Raw genomic sequence first — 25,157 nt, 5'->3', positions numbered from 1 at the left:
CGTTTGTCCAGAATAATTTCAGCTGAACAGAATTTGAAATGTAGATTTTGGCGTCTTTTAAAGCAATTAAGAAAGCAATTCTTATTTTCGAAAAAAGTGGTTAAATTTTTTTATAATTAGGCAGAAAAACCGAAAGAGAAAAAAGCACTTGAATTACATTTTATGAATCACTTAGAAAGACACTGAACGATGCAGAAAGCACGAGAAATAAGAAGATAAATCAGTAATTATATAGCGCCAGCTGTATAAATTAGAACTAATAACTCTAAAAATTTCGATCAGTAAGTGATATTTTTTTAGTAATTTCCATGACCCTTAAGGCATCGGTAGTGCAATGTTCTATGTGAATATGAACAAAGTGAACATTTGGAGTTTGAACGATGTAAAAATTGACATCATATGACCCACAATATACAAAAACCTTACCTCTTTACATACACATGAGAAACAAGATTGGCAAATGTTGATGATTTCGCCTATCAACTCTAGTAATCATCTACAATATCAATTCACTATGCACAACAATATTATGTTAGAAGCGGACCCCAAATATCAGTATGCAAAATTTGTATCCTTTCCCTCCTCTGTTTCCTAGTTGTGAATTGTACCTTAATTAAAACCAGGGATGCCATGTGGGGTCCATCATGCACAGATTCTTCGGCTGCAAGGCAGCATCAACCAGCTCTGACACACCCCTTTGTACCGACTGAGGCGGATCCATGGCATTCTCCTCCTGGTGAAAGTATGGAAGGTCAAGAGAAATTGAAGATAAAAAACACAAAAATGTAAAATATGATCAACTATATTCAATCAAGACTTTTCTATAAATTTCCAGACTCATAAAGACTTGTTACTTGGTAGTAAATGGCAAAAAGAAACATCAGACAGTTCTGCATGCCTATAAAGAAGGTCAACCCACGGACTTGAGGAAAGAAAGCAGAGTGTTAGGTGGATTGGACTATACACGTTTGAGTGATTGGTGGAACGCTAATTTTACTTTTCAAAACAAAGCAATTATATGCAGGTTCGAGGTTAGAAGGCTTACTTCCTCGGAGAAATATTGAGGTGCTATTCCATTAATCCGGCCAATGACGAGATCAACATTGGTAGTGACCTTCTGCTTGAAGTCAGCAGGGTTCATACCACCAGCTGCAATGGATGCTAAAGGCATACCAAGGGGCCTTCGCCAGGACCATGATAGTAATTCATCACGGAAGAACATAGCAAGTTGATGCCACAAATGCTGATTTTGCTGAGATTTTGAAACCAAGGTTAGTAAGTTACACTACATGTTGCCAACAATCATACAACAGAGATAATAAGAAAAGAATTTCAAAGACCTACCTTGGGTGAAACAACTGCCTGAGCAGCAGAGCACATGGCAGAAACAATTAAGCCTTCCACCCCAAAATTTGAGAAGAAGGCTTGCATATTCCTGGTTAACCTGAAAGGTACTGGTTCATTGAATTCGATCATACCATTTGCATCATATGCAGGGTGAAAATCTGTTTGGAAAATTTTCCCCGTGTTCTTAGCAAAATAAATTTTGTTCGGTGACCTTCCTCCGATCTGTAGCATGTAAGACATAAAACTCGAAAGGGCTAATTGAATGGCAAACTGCTTTTTAAAGGCCCACATGTGGTTTCCACTAAGTAATGTCTTATACATGTACTGTGAAAATATGCCGTCGTTTACTAGGTTTCTCGTTATATCACCAAAAGCTTGGAGGCGAAGATCTACGACTGCTTCTGGCAAGATTTGGCCAGATATGGCTTGATTTAATTGCTCTTTGAAATATGTAATTGGTAGATCTGCCTCCTGGTCGTTTCTTGCACAGTGATTTTCATAAACCTCAAGAAAAGTGCTATACATCAAATCATCTTCCACCATGCGCACCTGTATATCAAGAACCATAATCAGGAAAGAAAAATGATAATAATAACCGTACTATTGAAAAAAAAAAAACTGAAGTTATAAATTATTATCAGGTAGTCAGTTAGATGATGACCGGCATTTAAGACCCCGCTTATTAACTATTTCAGTTTTTTGTTTTTGAAAATTAAGTCTACTTTCTCTTAATTTCTTGCAATTGGTTTACATCTTTCTCAATAAAAGAGTTAAATTTTTAGTTAGATTTCAAATGCAAAAACAAGTTTGTAAAAACTACTATTTTTAGTTTTCAAATTTGCATTGGTTTTTCAAAACATGGGTAGAAAGTAGATAACAAAACAATAATTTTAGAGATGAAAGGAGTGTTAAAGCTTAACTTTCAAAAAACTACAAAAAAAAAAAAAAAAAAAAACAATCAAATTGTTACCAAACAGGGCCCAAATTAATCAATCAATAAAAAGTGGATTCTAACCTGAGACCAAACAGGGATTATAATTGGAGTATGAATACATAAGTGGCGGCGTCTTGATTCCTTGTGCTTGTCAAACATTTGATTCATTACTCGGAAGAGCTGCAAAATGCGCTCATCACTTCTAGCATTAGGGGTCAAGGACGTTTGTACTATAAAATGACGCTGTGAACCATCAGAACCAATTAAAGTCAAGCGTCGGAAACTACTTCCATGCCTTCGGACAATTGGAATGTCTGCTCCAACTCTATCTAACTTCACGGTATGGTCAGGTGCAATTTCCTGATCATATTTTACATAAGCTTGTCATACATCAACAAAAATGAGATGCCAGCAGCTTCTACAAAGGTAATTATTTCTTCTACAAATGGTTCAGTTTTTTTAAACGATTATTAAATATAAATAGCTAAGAACAAAATTAAACATTTAGAAGAGGATACGAAAAAACATTTAAAATTCATATTTCACAACCATATCACATGAACCAACCACCATCGCAGCCTCATTTTTTTAAGCGATGCACTCTCATTTAAGGTGTGTGCCTCGGTCCAATATTTTTCTATTGGCACTTCATGAAAAAGTAAAAAAGAAAAAAGAAAAGATACTTATAATAATAAAAATAACTTGCATTTAATCTGTGTTTATCGAATAAACCCTGAGAGCTACTGAATTCTAGTATGACTTACAGTTAAAACTGATTAAAACATTTAAGGGCCTGTTTAAATATACCTGATCGGTAAAGTATTGCCCCGGCACCTCCACATCAACCACATGAAAATCACGCAACACCCGGCTTTCTTCTTCTAATTTCAAGACTGCAGGAAATCTGTCCTCAACATTTCCCTGAAGAACATTTTTCCAGTGTTTCAATCTCTCAGTCAACTCTGACAGCGTTGCGGGGAAAGTGGAAGTGCTCTCTGGATCAAGATCACGTTCAAAATCTTGCTTGTACTCCCTTACAAAATCAACATGCTTATTAACGGCATCAGCAGAGAAGCAAGCCTTGCAAACTCCAGAGAGCTCCTTTTTCAGAGATTGAGGAACCTCAGCTGTTGTGGCAGTGGGATACTTGTAGCAACGATGAAGTAATGCATTAACCACAGCGAGAAGTCTCTCCTCTGGCAGGGTAACAAACCTTGAACCAATTTCTGTGAGTAGAATCTGCAGAAGGAAATATTCATTTTATGCATCATGAACCACTAAGGCCATGTAAAAATAAAATTTAGCACGATACAAAGTATGACTCTAGCATAAAAACCCCGGTGTTATACTGTTATCCTTTCCTCCTCACTTGAGCGTACTTTTGTTGAATAGCAAAAGCCAAACTAGAGTCTACAATATAAGGGACTCGTTAAAATAAAATAAAAAGAAACCAAACTAGATTCTACAATATCAGAAACTCATGGGGAAAAAACATTCCGTTTTAAGGATTTTATTTTTGGCAACATCTTTGGACAAAAGGGAGAAACCAACATTCCCTATCCTTCACTCTCCTTCCTCCATATTACTTCTTTCATGATAAAAATTCCTTGTCCACTTGCCACATCAGTCTTTCCCTCACATGGTTTTTTTATTTTAAAAAATGATAAAAAAAAACAAAAGATTGTGTCATCCGTAGCAACTTGCCAAATAGAGTCCAGAACACATACTCTCATTCACTCAAAGTAAAGCATAGATAAGAACGTATAGAAATGCATTACAAAAATTCCTAGAGTGAGACTTCTTTAATGAAATAATATGAAACAGATGTTACTCACCAGGGGATTCATATGAATATCACAACAGGATGAATAAAGAAGCACAACTATTTGAAGTATCAAACAAACAAATGTTATTGACCGTAATTATCACCCTGACTGGGAGGAGAGCGGCAGACAGTAATAAGAAAGATAAAGGAATGAACGTTACCTCAAGTTCACTAGCCAAATTAGTGTGCTTGCTTCTAAGAGCCTCCATTATATCCTTTGCAGCATCAAATGCACTAGCAGCAGAACCCACTAAGCCCAAGGCAGCACTGCGTCTTAATGCATTTTGAGTACCTTCATTGACATTTGAAGAAGGTTGAGGGAGAGATTGATCATTTCCAGCATGCGTGCTGCTGTCCGCTCCAGTGGTCCTTTCAGGCTCTTGGCTGTGAGCATTACCACCATCATGAGATCCAATTCCACTGCCTGATTGAGTGCCTTGGTGAACTTGGTTATCAGCAGGGGTACTACTGCCACCATGACCTGCTCTAGCACCTCCGTCAGCCAGACCAAGAGAACCAGCTGAAGCAGCATTTTGCTGCATTCTCTGTTGAGCCATTGCCATCCTTCCTAGCTCAGATTTATTTGCAACATCTCGCCTTTCGAGCAAATAAGTACGAAGCCAGTAATACAATGCCTGAAATTTGTTAGGTAACTTTCAGTTAATAGAAAATAAGTGTAAAGTGAAATATTATAAAGAAAATGCTCAAGATTTACCTGAGGATAAACATTCGCAATTTTCAGGAGCACAAGTTTACAATGAGGTGCTTCCGTCCTTTGCAAGGAAAGTAAGAGTTGAGGAATCCAGGACAGCCAAACCCAATGAGGAATTTGATCCAGAAACTTGTCAAATGCTCGACCCACAGGCTCATTGGGGGCATCAAAGCTGAGAAGATATAATACACGAGCTAGATGGTTTCTTGAGTTGGAAATGCCAAATTTAATGCCTTGAAGAAAGCAGCTAACAGCATATTCCAACCAAGCCTCGTCGTGGGATTCTTTGTAAGCCTGAAGGAAATAATACCCAACTTAGTTGAGATTACATCTTAAAAGCTGAAATAGTTGAAGGAAGAAGATAGAAAGAAATACCATGTCACAATAGTTCCCCCAGCTTATCCACCCCTTGGGCAAATTCTTGAAAAGAGTTATAGCATTGGAGTATGATTGATTAGCACCTTCTGAATCACTTAACTTCAGCTGGAAATCTCCCTTGAGTCGATAAATTTCTGCTTTGTGTTTCACGGGAAAATACTCCAAATTAGTGCTGTTGATCAGATTCAGGCCACTGGTGAGTTCTCCCTTCATCTCCAAGTAAGCCTTTGCCTGTTCTCTTATCTTCACAAAAGCCTCCTACAACCATACAACAGTGAACCCAATGAGACTCCACACCCTACTGTTTCATACCCAACCAAGCAATAAAATAATATGGATGAGAAAACGCAACTAATGTATCTTCCACCATATTAAAAAGTGATCTTTTTCACCCCCATCTAGGAATTTGAACTACTAGTTTGGTGTGTAATCAATTCATATATAAAGGTTAAATTAACAACTAACCAAAAAACCAATCTGCAGTTGACATGCATACCATCAGAAGATCACCAAGACTAATAAGGTGTTATGCAACACTTGAAAATAAATAACACAACGATAGTTTAGAAGTAATAAAATATATGATACAAACATTTGATTTTTCAATTAACCATAGATTGTACACTAGTACAAATTTTTCTCAAAGCTCATATAAAGTTTGAAACATTTCATAATACCTGCACTTCCATGGTTGAATGACCATACATCTTGTCAAGTATTGCTACACAAACATCATAAAGTCCTTGTTTACGAGCAACATGAGCAAGCTTATTGACATTCCATGCTTTATCACGAAAACCAAGGTGATGGAGTTGGGAATTTGTGTTGCCAAAATCCTTAAATGCATCAATTACAGCATTATACATCTCATTCCTCCACTGCAGTAAGTCACACCAAACAGTCATACCATCCCATTCATTCGGAATTCGCAGTCTCCAAGTCTCAAGGATATCCTTTAGATCTGCATAGAGATTTGAATGTACACCAACAACAGAACTTCCTGAATGTTTGTTTCCATTGGCTATGTCAACAAGAATTCTAGATGATTCCTGCACTTCAACTAGCTGCTGGAATTGTTGCAAAAGTGGAATCCTGGCATGAACTGACATTTCAGGTAACTGCCACCATTGTTCTAGAGCGAGATCAACTCCTTTTCCCACTATATTTTCTGCATCTGCTACACCATTTGCACCCTTATCGTGAAGAGAAAAATATGCTTGAATTAAACGAAGTTTCGGTGTTTCTTCAACTTGAGCTTTTGGTATAACATGCTCTTTCATGTATGCCCAATCAGGCACTTTCCATAGACTGTCAAGCAGTATTTCATAATTTTCAATGCTCTTCCCAAAGTCTGCCAAAGCTTCCCATTGACTAAGTTGACTAGCACAGCAAAGCCACTGTTCTTCCCAAAGACACATCTCAGCTTTCGGTACAGTGTTATTATATGTACCTTGAGTTGCTTTAACCATTGATTGATAAAAAAGGCTTTGAGCACGCTGCCAGTATCCATGCTGAACCAATGAAAGTCCAGCTTTAGTTTCTGCAGTGTTGGCCTTCCTCTTCCATAGTCCACACCTCATATCTTCCTCGTTGAGTAAGCGGTATAGCTCAGCTAGAGACTCTGCACATTTTGTCTCATTCATGAACAACATAACATGACTTTCCAGAAGAGCCAGTGCTATATGCCATGCATTGTAAGTCTTTCCAATATATTTAATGAGCTCACTTGGCATCCGAGGCTGAGGATGACTCAGCTGGAGCCCTTCTAAAAGTGCCTGCACAACATTCGGTCTGTGTGCTTGCTGTTTCTTGTGATAATCCTTTGACAAGAGGCCAATCATTGGTTTGGCCAATGCCACCTGCTCTTCCTTGTGCAATGTTACCCAGACAATAGGGAAAACCAAGACCCATAGGTGATAAGCGACATTTGCATCATTATGGGCCAATTCTCTCAATGGAATAATAAGATCAGCCACCTACACAGTAAAACATGTTAAACTTCTCTACATTGGAAAAAGACTACCAAATTTCTTCAAAACAACTGTAGTACCAGTTGAACAATTACAGTATCCAGTGACTGGTAATATCTTAGATGAATAACCAGCAGCAAAAATGGGAAATAGAAGGATGATTAGTTCCTAATGAGCAACACATTAAATTACCTGAAGTTTACTCATCCGATTTAAAAATTGTGCATGCTTAAGAACAAGGGAATCAAATGTTAAAGGGGCATCCTCAATACCCTCTTGACCATCAATAACCGGGTGTGGCACCACAGAGGAATCTCCAACATGACCAGATACCAGAAGAGGTGGTAACCTCGCAGAGTTTGGGGCAAGAGTTATAGGCTTATCCTCAACTAACACTGCCAAAAGGAGATCAAGACCCTGTTTGAGCCAGAATACATCACTTAAAGCTTCCCAATCCTGAATCTGGATGATGTATTGGAGCCTTATAAACAATGTTTTTCCGAGGGATTCATGATATAGTGTAAAGAATTTTTTCCTAACTTCAGGATCTCTTGCCCTCAGACCCAGCATGAACTGACGCTCAACCTTCTGAAATACTTCTTGACGCAGAGAAACGGGGTATCTAAATAAAAAAGAAATTATATTGTTACAACTTCATCCAAGACCACGAAAGTTAAAAAATAAAATTAGCACTCACTTATTTGAATCAGCACAAATTTCATAAAGAAGCTGCAGATATTTTTCATCCCACTCTTCTGCAGCACTGGAAGAGAAGTTTTGCTTATCCACTTGTGATAGTTTCTGAAGAAATGAGACAATTTCCTTAGGAGCAAGGAAAGAACTCGATGAGACAGATGTGCCCATTTTACTGAAGTCATCCTCAATCCACCCCTTTATCACATCAAGTATGCAGAGCAGCACACTGGCATCAGTGCCTTTTTCTGACAACAGTGAATTCATGATTTGAGTTACAGAACGCTTGCACTCAGGAACAAGCATGACTCTTTCATTAATGAGTTTCAAAACTGATTTCAAATTGGAGATGACTGTTCCCACATCAGCACTTTGACGAGAAGAAGTAACTGCAGAATCGGGATCCATCCTTTGACCCTGACGATCGTAGAGATAAATTTTTCAATGTAGCGCATGATGTTAAACGTGAGTATATAATAGAAATGAGTAGGTCAAAAGATAATTTAAGATCTACAATCAAGTAATGTCAAAATCATAAGTTCAATGTATTTTTAAAATTTAAAAAAAAAAACAAAATCCAAATTTGACAAAAAATACATGTACAGGAACAAGGACGTTGTCCAACCAATAAATTATAGAGGAATACATTTACAGAAAATAAATGGCGAGTGAGTTAATGAAGATAAACCTGACAGTTATAGCATGTAATTGATCATTTATTTATAATATCAACAGAAAATATCCTAAGAAAATCCAACAACCCTTCAACCATGCTTCTGCAGGTCAATAATGGCAAAAAAAAGGGGATAATGTTTCGCATGAGAGCATATTGTATAAAGCCCAAAATACAGCAGGCACGGAAAAAAAGTACTTTTGTTTGTTTTGTTGAATTGATGAAAAAAAGACGAATGCATGGGATAAGATTTATTAAGTACAGAACATTAATCGATTGTAACTTTAATATCAAGGGGTGTGGGGCTAAGATGTAAGAAACAGGCAACGTCATCATAAAGAAAACACAATCAATATAAGATCAGGTATTCTTGGTGTGGAAAGATTAAAACACAGTAGATGAAAATACTGTTTCTATGTAGAGAACGAAAAAGTGATGCTTTCATACTTGTCTCAAATGAGAGCCTGCTGACGATCCCATATCTCGTGCTAGGCGCTGAAGAATACGACCTAAGTTATACGGATCAATTAGGTTCTTCTGCACCTCTGTCAAAGTTTTAATTACAAGCAGGACAAAGCTAATGGAAGATGCAGTGTTATCCTCAGATGATGTTTGAGGGGCAGTTAGATTATTAATGTGATTCTTTATTAGCTCATCGACTTTCTGATACAGCAACTTAACATCCGGTGGTGTTGTGACCCCTTCCAAAGGATAAGCCACAAATACCATTCTTAACAGGGAGCATAATGATTTTCCAGCATCTAACATCTTGTGCTTAAAACATGGTTCTAGAATCTGTCAAAAAAGATAAGAAACGTGACCTTAAGTTAATTAAAATAAATACTACATTATTGGGATAATAAAGGGGTTAGCAACATACTTGAGATATCTGATTGATATTATTTCTGACAAACAGATGTGGCTGCTTTTCTAAGACTTTGTTCATTACATCCAAACCCTGTGCAAGAGCAGTGGAAGGGTCCTTGGACTGAGATGGCTGGATGCTACTGAGCAACTTCTCCAGATAATTGAATTTCACATTAGCATTTGGCCACACCTCCAGAGCCTGTGAGAGAAGCTCTAATGCTTGCTTGTACATGGCAGTTGCCTCCTTGTCCTTAGGCTCTATAACCAATGCAACCTTTTTCCATAAAAAGTATAGCTGTTAAAAAGCCTAATAAAGATATTCAGAGATGATCAGTTCAAAACAAGACAATGATGCACTACAAAGATGGCATTTCCACAATATTCTAGTTTCAGTTCTTTGACATCTTTTGTTTATATATAATATTATAGCGAATCAAATAACCAATAGCTTGAAGACCAGTCAATGAAAAACAGTCTACCACTACTCGTTGAAACTATATAGAAACAAAAACAATGAGCATCTGAACGTTACTTTTCAAAAAGAAGAATCAAGAGAAATAAAAGAATCTACAACACATGCACTTCATGGGAAGGTAACAAGAAATAGAGTTCTTTTTACAAGTAACAAGCTTTTCATTGTGGTAATCCAAACCATAGAGAAATTAGATGGACAACTATTTCTGAAATGAGTCACGGGAAATATATAGTTACGATGAAAATAATTGAAGCAGCACTGGTGAACTAATGATACCTGAAAGAACAAAAAAAAAGTGTGCTTACCCTTATAAGGAAATTTATAATCATTTCCTCCATTGCTGCGTTAGGTTTAAATTCTTCATCAGGTTGTGTTGTCGACCCAGGGGTCTCTATATTTGGCATTGATGATGCCCCACCAGGAGACATGACACAGAGAGATTGAAGACCAGGTTCAACCTTGACCCGCTTGGTCGAATCTTCAGAGAATGTAGAACCATCAACCAAACGCTTGGAATCAGCGCCAGGAGGACATGAAGTTAATCCATCATTGTTGTGGCTAGGGGCATCACTTTCAGTTACAGGCTTCATTTCATTTTGTCTTTGTCGTTCCCACCCAACTACCAACCCGGCAAGATCAATTGCAAGTCTCCTATTTTCTGCTGTTGTATTATACGGCAAACCTAGGCGACTGAGCGAATTCACCATCTGTGGAACAAATTGAGCTCTACAACTGTAGAAGAGATCTGAATGTCGCACAATGAGTTGAAAAATATGAATCAAATTAGGAATTGAATGGCCCTCCTCAACCAATATTTTTTTGGTATATCTAATCCAAATTGGCATCCGAGAGTCCCCAAGAGGCAATCTTCGTGGAAGGGCTGGCATTAGTATATCAAGGGCCTGCTTGACCAACATTTTATTCTCTGGTTGACAAGTTCTAAGAAGTGCTACAAAAACCTGTACATCCACATCAGAGTTAGGATACTTTGACCAAGAATAATCCCATAATGTATCTGCAGATATGGACTAGGTATTCTGACATTCATTAGCCACAGGCACCAAAATAGATTTCATTCATGGCAACTTCAAAAGTAGCACATTCACCCATTGATCATCCATTTACCCAATAGGGTTCAAAGAAAAGCACAAAATGGGGATTAAAAAGTAGCTCACACCAAAGAAGCCAACTGAACATATAAAAAAATTTCTTTGATATGTTTTCCTTCATATTAAAACTGTTTTCCCTGGTTTCTGTGAAATTTCACTGTACAATTTTTAAGAAAGTTTCCTAATTCCTACATATGACAGCCATATAATTAGTGCATAAGATTTATGGAGAAACCATATCTACAATCTATAATGCAATACCTGAAGGATAATTTTTTCAGGGGCTTGATAGGCCTCCAAGAAATGGCAGACATTCACAAATGCCCACTGCTTACTGGCACTATCTTCCCTTTTTAGATGGTTCCAACCAAATTTGATTAGTTCTTTCCTGTGATGGACCAGATCACTCTGAAGATATTTGAGAAGTAAGGTTGCAAGCTGTAAAAGTTCTATTCTCAAGGGCTCATCATACTCAGCAGTCACCTAGAAAGAAAGTTAAGATGAGTAAGAAAACTAAATGGAAAAGAAAACAGTAAATTGCAAAATTACCTCTTCTGGAGGATCAAGAAGCTTGTCAACAATTGTTTTAATTATAGCTTGATCTACAACCTCCCAACTTTGCCCATTTTGGAAGGCATGAGCAAGCATAGGAAGAATTAGCATTTGCATTACAACCACCAAATGATCATGACCCAGTTGTTTTGATTGAAATAGGTTTAGAAAATGTAACAGGAGGGCTTTCTTCATGTTTGGTGGATATCCTTCAGCAACCTAAGAGAGAATAGTAAACATTGCATGTAGTGAAGGACAGAACAGTAATCTTCACAAAGAGAACTTCATAAGTAGATTACCTCGATGATATAAAACTCCTTCAGAAAAGTATAGTCAATTCGAGTGTGAAACAAAAAGATGGAAAGTATGTCGAATAGCACATTCACTTCGGCTTTTTCATGTCGCAGATAATTGAGGAAGCATTTTACTAGCCACTTGCTTTCTTTCACCTACGTTATAATGTTCCAAACATTTAAGAAAATCAGCTGTAGAAAAACATCAAATATAAATTGTACATCTTGTTTAATAATTGATGAAGCATCTTTCTATCAACCGACTCAAGAAGGAAGAGTAGAAATTCTAACTAGATTAGAGATTGATAGAATTCTCAAGAATTGATAAATTTCTCAAGAAGAAAATCATACATTAGAGATTGATGGAACAAATCATAAATAGAAGAAAGAAATGGAAAAGGAACGCGAGGAAATTTATTTGATAGGATTAATGAATTCAGCTTCTTCAACACACACCAACGAGGGGAACAACAACAACTGACTTTTGGAATTTCAAAAGCCACTCTGAAGAGATTACGCTTTGAAGACTTAATCAAGCATAAAGGTTCCAGAACAGATAAATAAAATATCAATTTGACAAATATATATTTCTAAAGCATGTCCATCGAAACACTAGGAAAATATTGCTAATGACACTACTTTCAACTATACTAATGAGTAATCTTTGTACATGGACCAAAAGAATTTAAACATTTACAGAGTATTTTTAAAACAATTATAACACACGTGCTACACCCAATCAAGATCTTAATAGTCAGAGAGATCTGAGATGTAAATGAAAGAAAATAAGGTTAGCAGCAACTAATCCCGCATGTAAGTGTGATGAAACATTCTAAGCCAACAACCAAGATATATATTCACAGCTTAAAAGTATTTCAGAAAATGAAAACAGGTAGACAATAATTACTACCATAAATTCAGACATCCATCAATCACTTAGAGTTAATAATCTTACTTGCACTAGGTTTAACTCTTGTTCATTGTGCAATCGAGCTATTCTAGCTGGTGACTTCCAAACAGCTACCAGAGTGTCAAAAACAACACGATTGCTCTGTAGCCAGCCAGGCATCAATTTGACCAAAGTTTTAACAAGTGCAAGACCACAAAAATAAGCATCGGGAACCACACTAGAGGATGCAGATGGTGGATCAGAGACATCAGAAGGAGTTACAAGGCCTTCATCACCTGATAAAGGAGCTGGTGGGGTTGACGAACCTGGAGTTAAAGCAGGTTCAGATTTGGGGACAAATTCAGGAAATGCACTGGCAAGTATTTTTTGTGGTGACTTTGCAAGTTCTTCTCTTAGAGGCTGCCCAGCATCTGATCGGATTATATACATAAATCTGCAAGCATAACTATAATCAGAACAAACAAATGGTGACAACAATATTGTGTTTTAACAAAGAAACCAACATCCACAATCTTACCGTCTAAAGTATTTTGGTTCACTAAGTCGAGCAAGGAAGTAATCAACAGCAAGTGGCGCATACCGGTTCAAAAATTTAATTAGTGGAACACGGTAAGGACTGTTAACTTCACTATACACTTGTCCCGGGGGAAGAGCCCCTTCCAAATCAATAGTCAATGTTACTAGTTCATCAAGAAACTTGGACGCAGCCATGGGAAGCAGATGAAAAAGTTCGATGATAGCTGGAAGGAGAAAACACTAACATCAGTTAATCACCAACATATGGCGGGGGAATAATTCAAGCAACTCCACAAGACACAAGAAAGAATGACGGGAAAATTAAGGTTTTGCTCTTGCACTTACCTTAGGTCAATTTTGACCATAAAGTTCAAATTTTATTAAAACAAATCACAAACTATATGAGTGGTGAAATAAATCCCTCCCTTGATTGAATTTTCATGTTTTCCACAACTTTCTTCTCTTTTCTTTTTCAAGATTTGTAACTAGTTTTTGGCCCTTCTTGTGGCCAGAAGAGAAGTTTTGTAGATCTTAGCTTTTTACTTCCATTAGATGCTTCTTAGATGAGTTTGGATGTATTGATATAAAGTTTGGATTCTTTTTATCAGTTTAATTTTGTGTCTGAGTTTGAATACTATTGTAATGGATTTGAGAATTTTATTTATTGGTTAATTCTTGTGTAATTTATAGGTTAATTCCTGGACTCTTTTTTCTTTTAGAATATTGAGGTATCAATTTTACCATCTATTCGTGAAGTATAAAGTACTTCCCCTCAAAAGATTACCTGCTGCAATTTTTGGTTCTTCACCTGCCTTCCATGCTTTCTGAATTTGTGCAAGTTTTTCAGGCTCCAACCATTTCTTGAGGTGTTCTAAAAGTTTGCCTCCCAATGTAACGTTAAACCAACTGGCCAGAAGTTCAAGGAGGCGAGCAAGACCTTGAAGTAGAGGCATGCTAAGATTTTTGGTGTGTGCTAAGTTCACCAAAATAGGTCTAAGGCTACCTTGCAGCAGATCTTTGGGCATTCTTTGCTGATTAATAACCTATACAGAAACAAGGAGTAAATCCTAAAACGATATACACACAAGCAGTACACGATAGCAAATAAAAATAACACCCCATAAGGTCTAACTAAAAAACCCTATTGTGCCCTCAACTTCTCTCATCTATTATTATTCTTTTTGTTGTCAAAGAATGTCTATGGCACCAATTTGTATATACTGCAATTAAGCTAATAAGAAATAAGATCCTTATCTAGTCCAACAATACACTAAAATTTAAAGTTATAAATAAAGTAATATCATTTATTAAACATTATTAGACTTTTAAAAGTACCCTTTAACCCTTCATCTTTCAAAGTTATTTCCAAAAATACCCTGAAGTTTCTTTCACTGAGACAGTGAGTGAAATATTAAAGGGTACTTTTAGAAATAATTTTGAAGTTTAAATATTAAAGTGAAACATTTCAAAGTTTAGGAATGTATTATAATTGAAACCTACCCCAAATTTCAGGGATATTCTGTATAATTTAACGAAAAACAGATGAATACAGTTGGTTCTAATCATGTTACACAAAATAAATAAAAAATTTAACTTGTGCATATCATACTAGGCTAGATATGAATGAGTGAATTCTTGCCTAACATTGAGATTATATTTCACTTGTATTTATTGAATCTACTTACATGTTCTAATGGTAACAGAAAACAGATCATATTGGCAATAAAACAAGTAAAAGACAAAACCTGTCTTAACCCCTCCTTCGCAACCGCAACTACTTCTGGAGTACGACATGTCAGAGACTTGAAAAACATTGAGATGATCTTTGCACGCAATTCAGAATGATTGGGAGTTTTAAAATCCGCCCATGCCATGGTGGTACACAATAACTCAATGCAAGCTGTTCGGAGCTTGTTCAATGATGTGGCTACTTTTGGGTTCATAAACTTTACAACCCATACAGTTTCATCTGCCTCAGCTATTTGCAAAGCTTCTTGCAGAAAATTAACCAGCTCCTGAGTCAACTTCAAGAGAGGCGGCCTTAGAGCCAAGCAGAAATTCAAGGCTGTAACAGTTCCAACCTGTAAACAAGAGCAAGTTAACATAGAAACAAAGTGAACCATTTCAATAACAACAAGCAATTCAAGACCTGTTGATCGATAGTCTTCAACCGAAGTGGTCGCAATAAGAGAGGCTGAAGCAAAGGTTGATACAGAGGTTCAAGCAACTCAGACACCTCACTACCGGTCCTACTGGCCAAAAGAGCTAAGCATGACTGTACATTCTTTCTCACAATAGTTGATGAATTGGGATTAAACAACTCAGAAGCAAGAACATCTACTACTCCTTGAAAGCTTTGTCTGCGTGGTTCACTGTTTGCTTCATCAACATTATTCACAACACGAAGAACATGATTAAGTACTTGGCTAGTCTCCTCTTGCTCCTTACTAGCATAAATGGGTAGCCTTTTCAGAACATATACCAGGCCTCGTACAATTTTTACTTGAAAATGGCAAAGAGTTTCAACAGTAACCTTCCCAACTAAAGCACCAAGTCCAATAACACCACCCATTTGGGCTTGCCATGAACAGCCATAACAACAATGCAAAAGCCGTGGCAAAAGTTGCTCAAAAACCGGAATACGGACACTTGGAGGTGGTGAATATACAGGGCTCATGGGACTGGAAACACTCATTGGGGTCCCCGGCCCTCTCGTCATCATTACATCAGTTTGTTTTCCACGACCAAGAAAAAGAAGCATTTCAGAGAACAAATTTAGAGCATTTAGAGCAGCTTTTGCATGGATCCTATTTTCATCTGCTAGCACCTCAACCAAAGCATCCAAAAAAATGAGAGGGTCTAACTCTTTCAGGTTACAACAGGCACTGCTTTTTAATCTCGAATTGGCATTAACATTTGAGGGAAGCAGGGTACTCCCATGTGAGGCAGAAGCAACTGGAGGATTATTTAGAGAAGAATCAATATGGAATAATATGGCAAAATGGCGGCATACATTAAGCACAAAATCATCCTTCGGTTCATTGAGATCTTCCTCTGAACCAGCAGCAATAATGGTCATCAATAAAAGTTTGAAAACAGATTTCTCAGCCATAAGTTGGGTTTTTGTCTTCACACCCAAATCCGCCTGCAAAAAATCCGTCTAATTAGAGAAGTGACAGATATTAGAGTAATTGGCAATAAGAATGCATTCCCATCTAGGAAGAACAAACAAGTAATTTGAAAAAACGAAAGGAAAGCATAAATATGATGGAGAAAAACAATATCAGTATTAACAATCATGATGAAAATATAAACAATCAGAAATATATCAAATTTCAAACAAGTAAAAGTTAAAACCATATACCATATATATTCCAAATGAGATAACGGGTAGGATCAGAACATATCCATAAGCATGCAATAAAAATACACACACCTTTCCTAAAGAAGGGAGAATTTAAAACCACTAGAGACCTCTACAATAAGAAGACTAGGGCAATAAGAAAAACTTTCTTATGACCAAACGACTTTACATCAAAAAGCAGAACATCACGTTAGAGAGTATAGACACAGTACAGTCTAATGAAATCCAACCTTTGCCTCCGGAGTCTCAGATCTTCGCCAAGAGGAATCAACAGAAGAGACAAGCAAAGTTGACAATTGCCTGGGTGTATAGCCATCATCAGCCACAATTCCAGGTAAATTAAGCTGAGACGACAAGCAGACGCGAAGGAACTTCAAAGCTTGCTTTCTGTAGAAAGAATCGACACCACCAGTTTTGTTCATCACAGCAGATACAGCAAGATTAATGCATCTATCCAGTGGCACCAAAAAGGGAGTAGATGGCTCAAAGGTAAGAATCAAACGAAGTCCATGTTCCGGATTCTCCTTGCATTCTAAAGCAAGTGGCTCCTTGAGAAACCGTCTATTACGACCACCTAACTTTCCAAGAACTTGCAATGCTTTTGCACCCCAAGAATAGGGCATTGGCCTCAAATGAGACCATAAGGCTAAAATCACTTCAGACATCACAGTAGCCATACTAGGTTCTAGGAAATCAGGGTTTAAACTATCAACCCAAAACTCAAGGGTTCGTAAACCCAGACCAACTAACTCATCACTTCCTTTAAGACACAAAACAAGAGGCTTCATTAAACGAGGAAGGTGAGGCAATAATGAGCTTAAGCGTGCAGGCAATGTGAGGCATAATTCCAATAACAGATCCCTCATATCTTCCCCAGTTGGACCATCGAGCATGGTCAGTAACATATTGAGGCAAGGTTGTAGCAAAGAAATCAGATCACGTAGTAAAAGCTCAAATTTGCACCCTGCTAATGCTCGAAACATTATGCGAAGAAGTTGCATGTATCCAAGAGGTCTTTCAACTTCTGTAGCACTTTTTACACAAACTTCCATTATGACAGTCACGTGAGGCTGTAAAATACGCTCAAAATCTGAAGGTGCTTTAGAAACAGCACCAAATACAAAACGAAAGAGATGCAATACCAATTTTGCTCCTGGCGAATCTGGGTGCTTCAAAAGATCAAGTTTACTGCTGACAAGAAAATTAACCAAAACTTCTGCAAAAGGCCTATATACTTTAGGTGTTTGCAAAAATGTTGAAAACAGATGGACCAGCTGTGTGTTAGAAATCATGCAGTCGAAAAGTTCAGGCATACACAATGAGAACATATCCATCAGATCCCGAGGTTCCATAATAGTAAGTATCTGTGAGAACAGATGAAGCATTTCTACTTCTTCGTCCTTTTCCTTGAAAAGTGTTAAGCAATGAACACCACTTTTCAAAACACCAGAGGCTTTACACACCTACCCAGACAAAAGTTATGGTAAGACTTTTAATCACCACAACAAAATAACACACACGCACATTAATCATCAATTGTACGATACCTCATCCTCTCTCATTCCCTTGAGTGCTTGTGGGGTTGCCAAATTCGATGATGGGTTAACAAGCATTTGTGGATGTGTTCCGTTTGGAGATGGAGAAACCTTAACCATAAATCAAAATAATACATTACATAACCAAAGAATAGCCAAACTAAAACCACCATATTTAGTATTAATAAGCACCTGAGATCGGGGTAAATGTGCATGAGTGATACTCCAAATGATAGTCTTCATTCCTAAAGAAAACAGGCCAACATAACAATATTATAGACCAAATAAAAGAATATTTAGAAGACATAACAGGTGAGAAAATCTGCTACCTATGGAATACAGAATCAGAAGCCTCAAAACATACTGATTTTAAATACTAATTCAGAAAAAAAATGATTGCGAAAGAGAATTTATTACCCATGATTAATGTCTTAATCAAATGCTTACAGTCATTGACTTCCTTCGAATGTTCCACAGGGACCTGCAAATTTAGAACTGCCTGCAAGAATATGGTAGATAATGGGTTCAATAATATACAGCAGAATGCAGGAGAATAGATCTTACGTATTGAAATATCAATCAAGAACATGTTGCATTGAGTAAATTGCAAAACCTAATAATACTTCCAGAAGTTTGTAGACAACAAAATTTAACTCAGTAATCTAATCAACGCCATTTATATAGATAATTGACATTATTAGCGTATTAGGATACAACCTTCACTTCGCACTTTTAACCACTTAACTGAACACCAATGAACATAATACAATTTTAATTTTTTGAGAAGATGTATCCAAACATTTTCACTACAAACAAGAAGATAACAAATATGATCTCTTAGACTGAAAAACCAAACCATGGACTCCTTAAATCTTCAGTATTTGCAGAATACTGTTCGAGTGTTGAATGTATTCTTTTTCTTTTTGTGGAGGGTGGCTAACATGCAAAATCCTACCATTTAATTCAATGAGATAAGAGGTGAGATGATCACAAGTGAGCAACGATTACTTTTGTAAGTAACCTTTACAATATCTTTTGTAATTACTCCACTTTGTTAATTTAGATCGGAATTTTTTCATTTAAGAGAGAGAGAGAGAGAACAGAAATGTAGGGGAAGGGACTTCTTGTGCCTTGGCCCATTAGGTTGTTCTTAATGATCTTTTGGAATGAAACTTTGGTGCATCCTTAGGGGCAACTATTACCCCACCTTTTGTAATTGTGATCTTGGTTTGATTCTTTTGAATCGAATCCTTAGTTGTTGGTAATGTAGGGGCTTTTTAGACTTTTGTTTTTTGTATGCCCTTGTACATACTTTCATTTTTTACAATGCAAGCTCAGTTTTTTACCAAAAAAAGGCGCAAGTTCAACGGGTCCCACAAAGAGACACAAGGACCTTCAAGTTGAGCCAATATTAAAATTATCTAGGGACGAAGAGAAAGAAATTAATAGATTTGTGATAATAAGCTTAAATTGTGATTCATAAGAAGTCGTCAAGACTTATCCTTTTTCAGCTCATGCTTCTATTCCATCAACCAGTCTGTTAAAAAGGTACATATGTATTGACTATCATTTTATGTAAGGCTAAGTCCCTACTCTCTCACGGGAAAAATAAAAAGTGAGAAATTTCCAGTAATAACAATACCAAATAAATTAATTCATTAAAAATAGAGATTCAAATATATATATATACAGCAAAAAAGTTGGTGCGTAGAACCAACCTGAACAGGAAGCTCAAGCTTGGACCTCAAGTTGGCACGGTCTTTTCCTTCCTCACCTTCCTCCAACAACTGCAAAGAATGAGACAGAAAATCAATAAGAATATTTAAATTAAAAAAAGTGTAACTCAGTAAGAATATTTGAAACAAAAATGGCAGAGTAATAAGTATTCACAGCTTTTCAGGTTGAGGGAGGTATGTATACAAGGCAAATGTGGTACCTGAGGAATGGTGTGCTTGAATGTACTAAATTTTCCAACAAAAGAGTCCAAAATACGCCCCTATACAAGGGATGATTGTAATGTAAAATGTTAAACATAAAATTGACTGATAGGGTTTTGCTAATTGAGAATGCAATCAACAAACATATGATTATGTCAGACCAAGAGAATCCGTGATTCATCCATAGAGGTTTGGTCGACACCCTTCTCAAAGATTGGCTCCACCTATATCCAAAATCCATTTTATTCAAGCATGCCAAAAAATAAAATAGGAAGAGGTTCATAACATTGGAAGCAAAACAGGTAGTTAAGGTACCAAGTTCAGCATCAACCGTGCACAAGTAGTATGAATGCTAAGTGATAGTGAAGCATCATGCATGTTGCTTGAGAACAAGTAGATAATCCGCGATAGCTGCAACCATCACACAGCATTAATCAGATGATAAAGCATAATAATGTGCAGAAGAAACTGAGTTAACATGGACCAACGAGATCATAAAGAGAAGGGGAGGGGAGAATGGTTTACGTTATGACGAAACAAAAATACAAAATGTTCAATTGAAAATGTGAAAAGTAATGCTAAGTACATGTTATAACATCACTTTGTGTTAATGTGTAATTTTTTTTTTATTTTTTTATATCCATGAGCATTCACGGCTTACGCGCACCTCGACTATTTTTACAGGACAACCCATCTAACCCTAATGTAATTTCTTGTTTATGGAATTGCTCTAATTATGTTTTACTTAATGATTTGTCTTTAGTTTACTTTTCTCTCTCCTCTGTGGAGTTTTGTATCTATTGAGCATTAGTCACTCTTTTCATTTCATCAACGAAATACTATCTCTTGTTCAAAAAAAATACAGTAGGAAAGCATATAAATAACAAAAACATAAGCATTCTCGTTTTCAGACCAGCTTGGAACAAGACTGTCAAGAAAATTCATGTGCAAAGGTATAGACACCCTAAATTTCCAGAACCCTCAGAAAATTTTAGAGGTGCTAAAATTAACGAACAAATAGGACAAACTTAGAACATTTGTCCAGTAGCACTGAAAATTGCAGGAGAAAATATTCCCTTTTATTTGGCGACTATCAAAAAAATCTGAAAATGTTACAAAATTCATATTAACTGCATTCAGTATATGCTCAAGACACATAAGGGCCCAAACCATATTTTGGCTCGTGATCAATCCATAGATACCGATAGAAAATAAATAGGCACTTATAGTAAGTACACAAATGGAAATACCTGAGGCAGTGAAAGATCCACTCTGACATGATGCACAATTTCTGCTAGTAAACTATAGGCTAATGGTCTTAATGTCTCATAGCATGCCCGACCAGTTCCAACTACAACCCTGAAAAAAGGAAAGATAAGACAACCAACTATCAGTATAAATAACAGCAAAGCTCTCCACTGGGATGTATATAGGTCGAATACATTACTTCTCTTCCAACAGTGTATCAATCAATGGAAATAAGCCCCTTTTATACTCTGTTCCAAGAACATGCTTCAAGGCTACTAATAATTCCTGCATTAATCAACATTAAACTTATGTCTCCGATTTTCTTTTGAACCAACTGACTGGGTTCGCAAAGTAACCCAGGATACTCGAGTACAAAAGTTCTCACCTTCCGTATCGACACGGAATCTGAACATGTGACCAGCAAATTCACAATACTCTTACAAATACTTTCTTCATGTGGCCTGATATAATCAGCAGAACTCCTCAATAGATATGTTAAAAAAGAAACCGTCTGCAATCACAGAGGCATAAAATAAGTACATTTTTATTTTACTTCCTGATTGATTGCTGTAGTTAACGTACAGAATGATTCTACTGTAACTAGATGTATCTGTACTGCCCAATTGACTAATTGCATTCATAGCATAGCTCATAGTAAAAGATAGATATGCAACTCTAAATGAAAATTATTTAATGCAATATCAAGGCGGAGTAAGTCCCCAACAATAGCACAGTTTATCTAGTCATCAGAGACATATATCCAATGCTATCGTACTTCATAAGGACGAAAGGCTCTAATGATTTTGACTCGATCTCAAAAAAGTCAAGGGGAGAGTCACTCCCCCTGACCCATAAAGAGTGCCTGAAGGATTACTAACATGATATACACAAACACGCATGCAAAGCAGAGAAATATCATTCAACTGTGTGGATAATATAATGGAAAAAACTGGAAGAAAAAAGAAGAAGAAGAAGAAGAAAAGACTCATGTCATTGCTCTTATTTAGGACATTTGGGTATGAAGCCTACGAGAATAAATAGCTACGTTGTTACAGACATTCAAGGAATCATGTCTCGCCCTCCCTTGCCAGAATTTAAATAAATATATACACGAGTATCCGCATACAGCATACCTTAACCTGCGCACCCTTCAGTTCAATGAAATGAGTCTTCAAAGAGGGAGGAACCTTTTCAGGTCCTGGAACAGAAATAGCAGAAACCATTAGAGGCAACAAGTGAGGGATATTTGTATGAACAAGCCGACTGTACAGCTGGAAAAGAAACATGACGACCAGTGGACTCTCCGTTACTATCTTAAATGAACGGGTACTGGGATTGAGTTGCACAGTCCCCGTGCATCCGGAATTCATTGACTGGTCTGATGAAGTGGATACCTCCATGGGCTTTACATCTTCGACACTAGCAGACGGATTTTCAAAAAAATGGCTTACAGTCAACTTAAAGTTCTGGTAAATTTTGCACACGAAGTCCAGGAATGGCTGCACTTCATTTTCTAGAGTCGGTCTAAAATTTCTAAGAAGATCGAAGATTATGCGAATACAAATTAAGCCATTCTCCTCGTTATCTGTGGTAAGCACTTGCATGGCGACCTTCAACAGATCCTGCACAAAGGGCCTTAAAACTTCACTGTGTGGAAGCCGATTAAGAATCTCCACCACAATGTTCCGAAGCTTATGCTCATGACTGTCGGTGAATTGAGGCTTTGTAATTTTAAGTAGGATTACAGAGAACGCACGAAAGTAACATTTCAGAAAATTTAAGTACTCAGGAGTATGAGCAATCTCCAAGCTATCTCGAACCTCCGTTGCCATTTGAAGCCTCGTCTGAATATCTGTTAGAGAACACATATTTCAGAATAAAAAGAAAGCAACGTACAGGTGAAACTAAGTATAGCTCAATCTAATCGTTGCGAAACAAAAAGAAAACACGACAATAATACAGAAACCGTGCCCTGATGACTGAAAGATAAGAAAGAAGCACAAGTCATACTCCATGGCTGAGTTCAACCGTACTTCGAAACAAGAAAACACAAGAAAACACAAGAAAACATTACAAAATATATTTGTAAAAAACGAAAGAAAGAAAGAAAGAACTACAACTTTACACTCAAATAACCAAGTTTCTTGGAACTTAACGCAGGAAAGCAAAAATGTTGGCGCAGAAACAGAAAGACATAGAGAAAGAAAGAGTACTGAGTTCAGGCTCGACGAGGTGGCGAGAATGTTGCTCGAAGTTCTGAATGGGACTCATGGCGTACTTGTAGTAACGATGAATGCGAATAGGAGGTAGGTAATTGTCGAACGTTAAACGACTAAATATTCACAGCGTTAGGGAGTTCCAGCAGCTTCTTCTTCTTCTTCATACTCGAACCAGGCTCTGAAGAGCCTTCATCGACTGGTAGAGTGTAGTAGAACAAAGAAGTAGAGAATCAAGCGACTTCGGTGAGAGAATTGTGCAGGGAATTCGATTTCTGCTCCGGTGCTTAGGGTTCAGTGATCTTGTTGCGCAAAATTGCAAGCAATTCCCAGTCGAATTTCTGTTTCCCGGGTAGACTAGACTTCGATCCCTCCCGCTTCCGAATCAACCATCACATGAAATGGTCAGAGAGAGCTCTACTCGTACTCGTATAGTCTAGTCTTGTGATTGGGCTGGACCCGACTGGGCTAGCCGGACCATGGGCTAACATTGGCCCATCCGTAGAGCAGGTGACGCTGATCGTATTCAATCCGCGAAGGTGAAATTTTGCAAAACCCTAAGCTAGGTATCATTTATTGTAGTGCTCGTAATAATTGGATGAACACCTTTAAATTTAAGTTTTACATTTCTTCCCTGTCAGACGAGGAAGTGCAGTCATATCCATGATTTTCAATATGAGTTAACTTATTTACGGATGTTACAAAATCATACTTTAAAATTATAATAATAGATTCCTATAAACATTCATATTTTTAATAATAGACACAAATAAATGATATTACGGTTTACCATTAATGTAACACATGTATATCATAGTCCACCGTTGATATAAATTAAAATCTTGTAAAGTCAATTTTTCCCATGAAAACTTATAATGTTATTATCTTGTTTGCAATTATTTCTTTCCTTTTTTATTACAATTGGTGGTTTTTAATTTCAAACTTTCAATTTTTGTTTGTTATAAAATTGTCTAATAACCATCTCTATCCTTTCATAGAAATAAACTAATTTATTATTATTTTGATGGTTGAATAATTCTCTTGAATCCAAACTTTGCAAACATACACGTTTTTTTAGAAAATAAAGAAAACTTTTAATTGTTTCCTAATTTATAAACTATTTTTATTTGATAATTTTATCACATAATTATATAACAAAATATTTATAAAATATAATCAATTTTTATATATATTACTAATATTGAAATTTTATTATTTTCTATCTACGATATAATCTTAAATTTTATTATATTTTATAAATACTTTTTAATTATTTAGAGTCATAATATTTGCTACTATATTCAAAGTTTAATTTAAACCAACCCTAATTAATCCTCCTTTAATCGAACATTCAAGAGTTTAGACATTGAAATAAAATAGAATCCATGCATACTCCCCTCAAATAAAACCAACAAGAAAAACAAATCAAAATTTTCTCAAAATTGATTCTCCCTTGTTCTCTCTGTATAATATACACACATGTATATATATATATATAGATATATGATCAAAGAGATTAAAAAAAAACACACATTTTACTATAATAGTTAAAATTCGAATATAACTTTTACTTAATTTATGGTTGTGTTTCATAATTTTTTTA

General features: G+C 36.6%; 1 protein-coding gene across 1 annotated transcript; it reads right to left on the bottom strand.

The window, feature by feature from the left end:
- Positions 1 to 250: 250 nt before the first annotated feature.
- LOC101223090 (transformation/transcription domain-associated protein) lies at positions 251 to 23,952 on the bottom strand. Its single transcript, XM_004134816.3, has 35 exons — positions 23,552 to 23,952; positions 22,472 to 23,190; positions 21,724 to 21,849; positions 21,538 to 21,623; positions 21,341 to 21,449; positions 20,406 to 20,501; positions 20,252 to 20,314; positions 20,090 to 20,149; positions 19,872 to 19,940; positions 18,571 to 18,652; positions 18,346 to 18,398; positions 18,166 to 18,264; positions 16,849 to 18,081; positions 15,404 to 16,399; positions 15,000 to 15,335; positions 14,039 to 14,297; positions 13,256 to 13,478; positions 12,784 to 13,171; positions 11,835 to 11,984; positions 11,533 to 11,754; positions 11,245 to 11,466; positions 10,180 to 10,833; positions 9,413 to 9,673; positions 8,980 to 9,327; positions 7,864 to 8,276; positions 7,359 to 7,788; positions 5,874 to 7,172; positions 5,194 to 5,454; positions 4,822 to 5,112; positions 4,268 to 4,741; positions 3,089 to 3,520; positions 2,363 to 2,641; positions 1,345 to 1,896; positions 1,046 to 1,252; positions 251 to 733 (listed from the first exon to the last, which is right to left on the bottom strand). Exons 1-35 carry the CDS (start codon positions 23,607 to 23,609, stop codon positions 614 to 616), a joined length of 11,670 nt encoding a protein of 3,889 aa, XP_004134864.1. The 5' UTR covers positions 23,610 to 23,952; the 3' UTR covers positions 251 to 613.
- Positions 23,953 to 25,157: the final 1,205 nt, after the last annotated feature.

The sequence above is a fragment of the Cucumis sativus genome, chromosome 6 (assembly GCF_000004075.3).
Source record: "Cucumis sativus cultivar 9930 chromosome 6, Cucumber_9930_V3, whole genome shotgun sequence".
NCBI lineage: Eukaryota > Viridiplantae > Streptophyta > Magnoliopsida > Cucurbitales > Cucurbitaceae > Cucumis > Cucumis sativus.
The sequence above is the reverse complement of the archived record's forward strand: the minus strand, read 5'-3'. Positions and strand labels throughout refer to the sequence as shown.

Coding starts and splice junctions, on each gene's coding strand:
- LOC101223090 (XM_004134816.3), bottom strand. CDS start 23,609: ATGAGTCCCATTCAGAACTTCGAGCAACATTCTCGCCACCTCGTCGAG. Junction 21,450..21,537: donor GATACACTGTTGGAAGAGAA/GTAATGTATTCG, acceptor TCCTTTTTTCAG/GGTTGTAGTTGGAACTGGTC. Junction 16,400..16,848: donor CTGAGACTCCGGAGGCAAAG/GTTGGATTTCAT, acceptor GATTTTTTGCAG/GCGGATTTGGGTGTGAAGAC.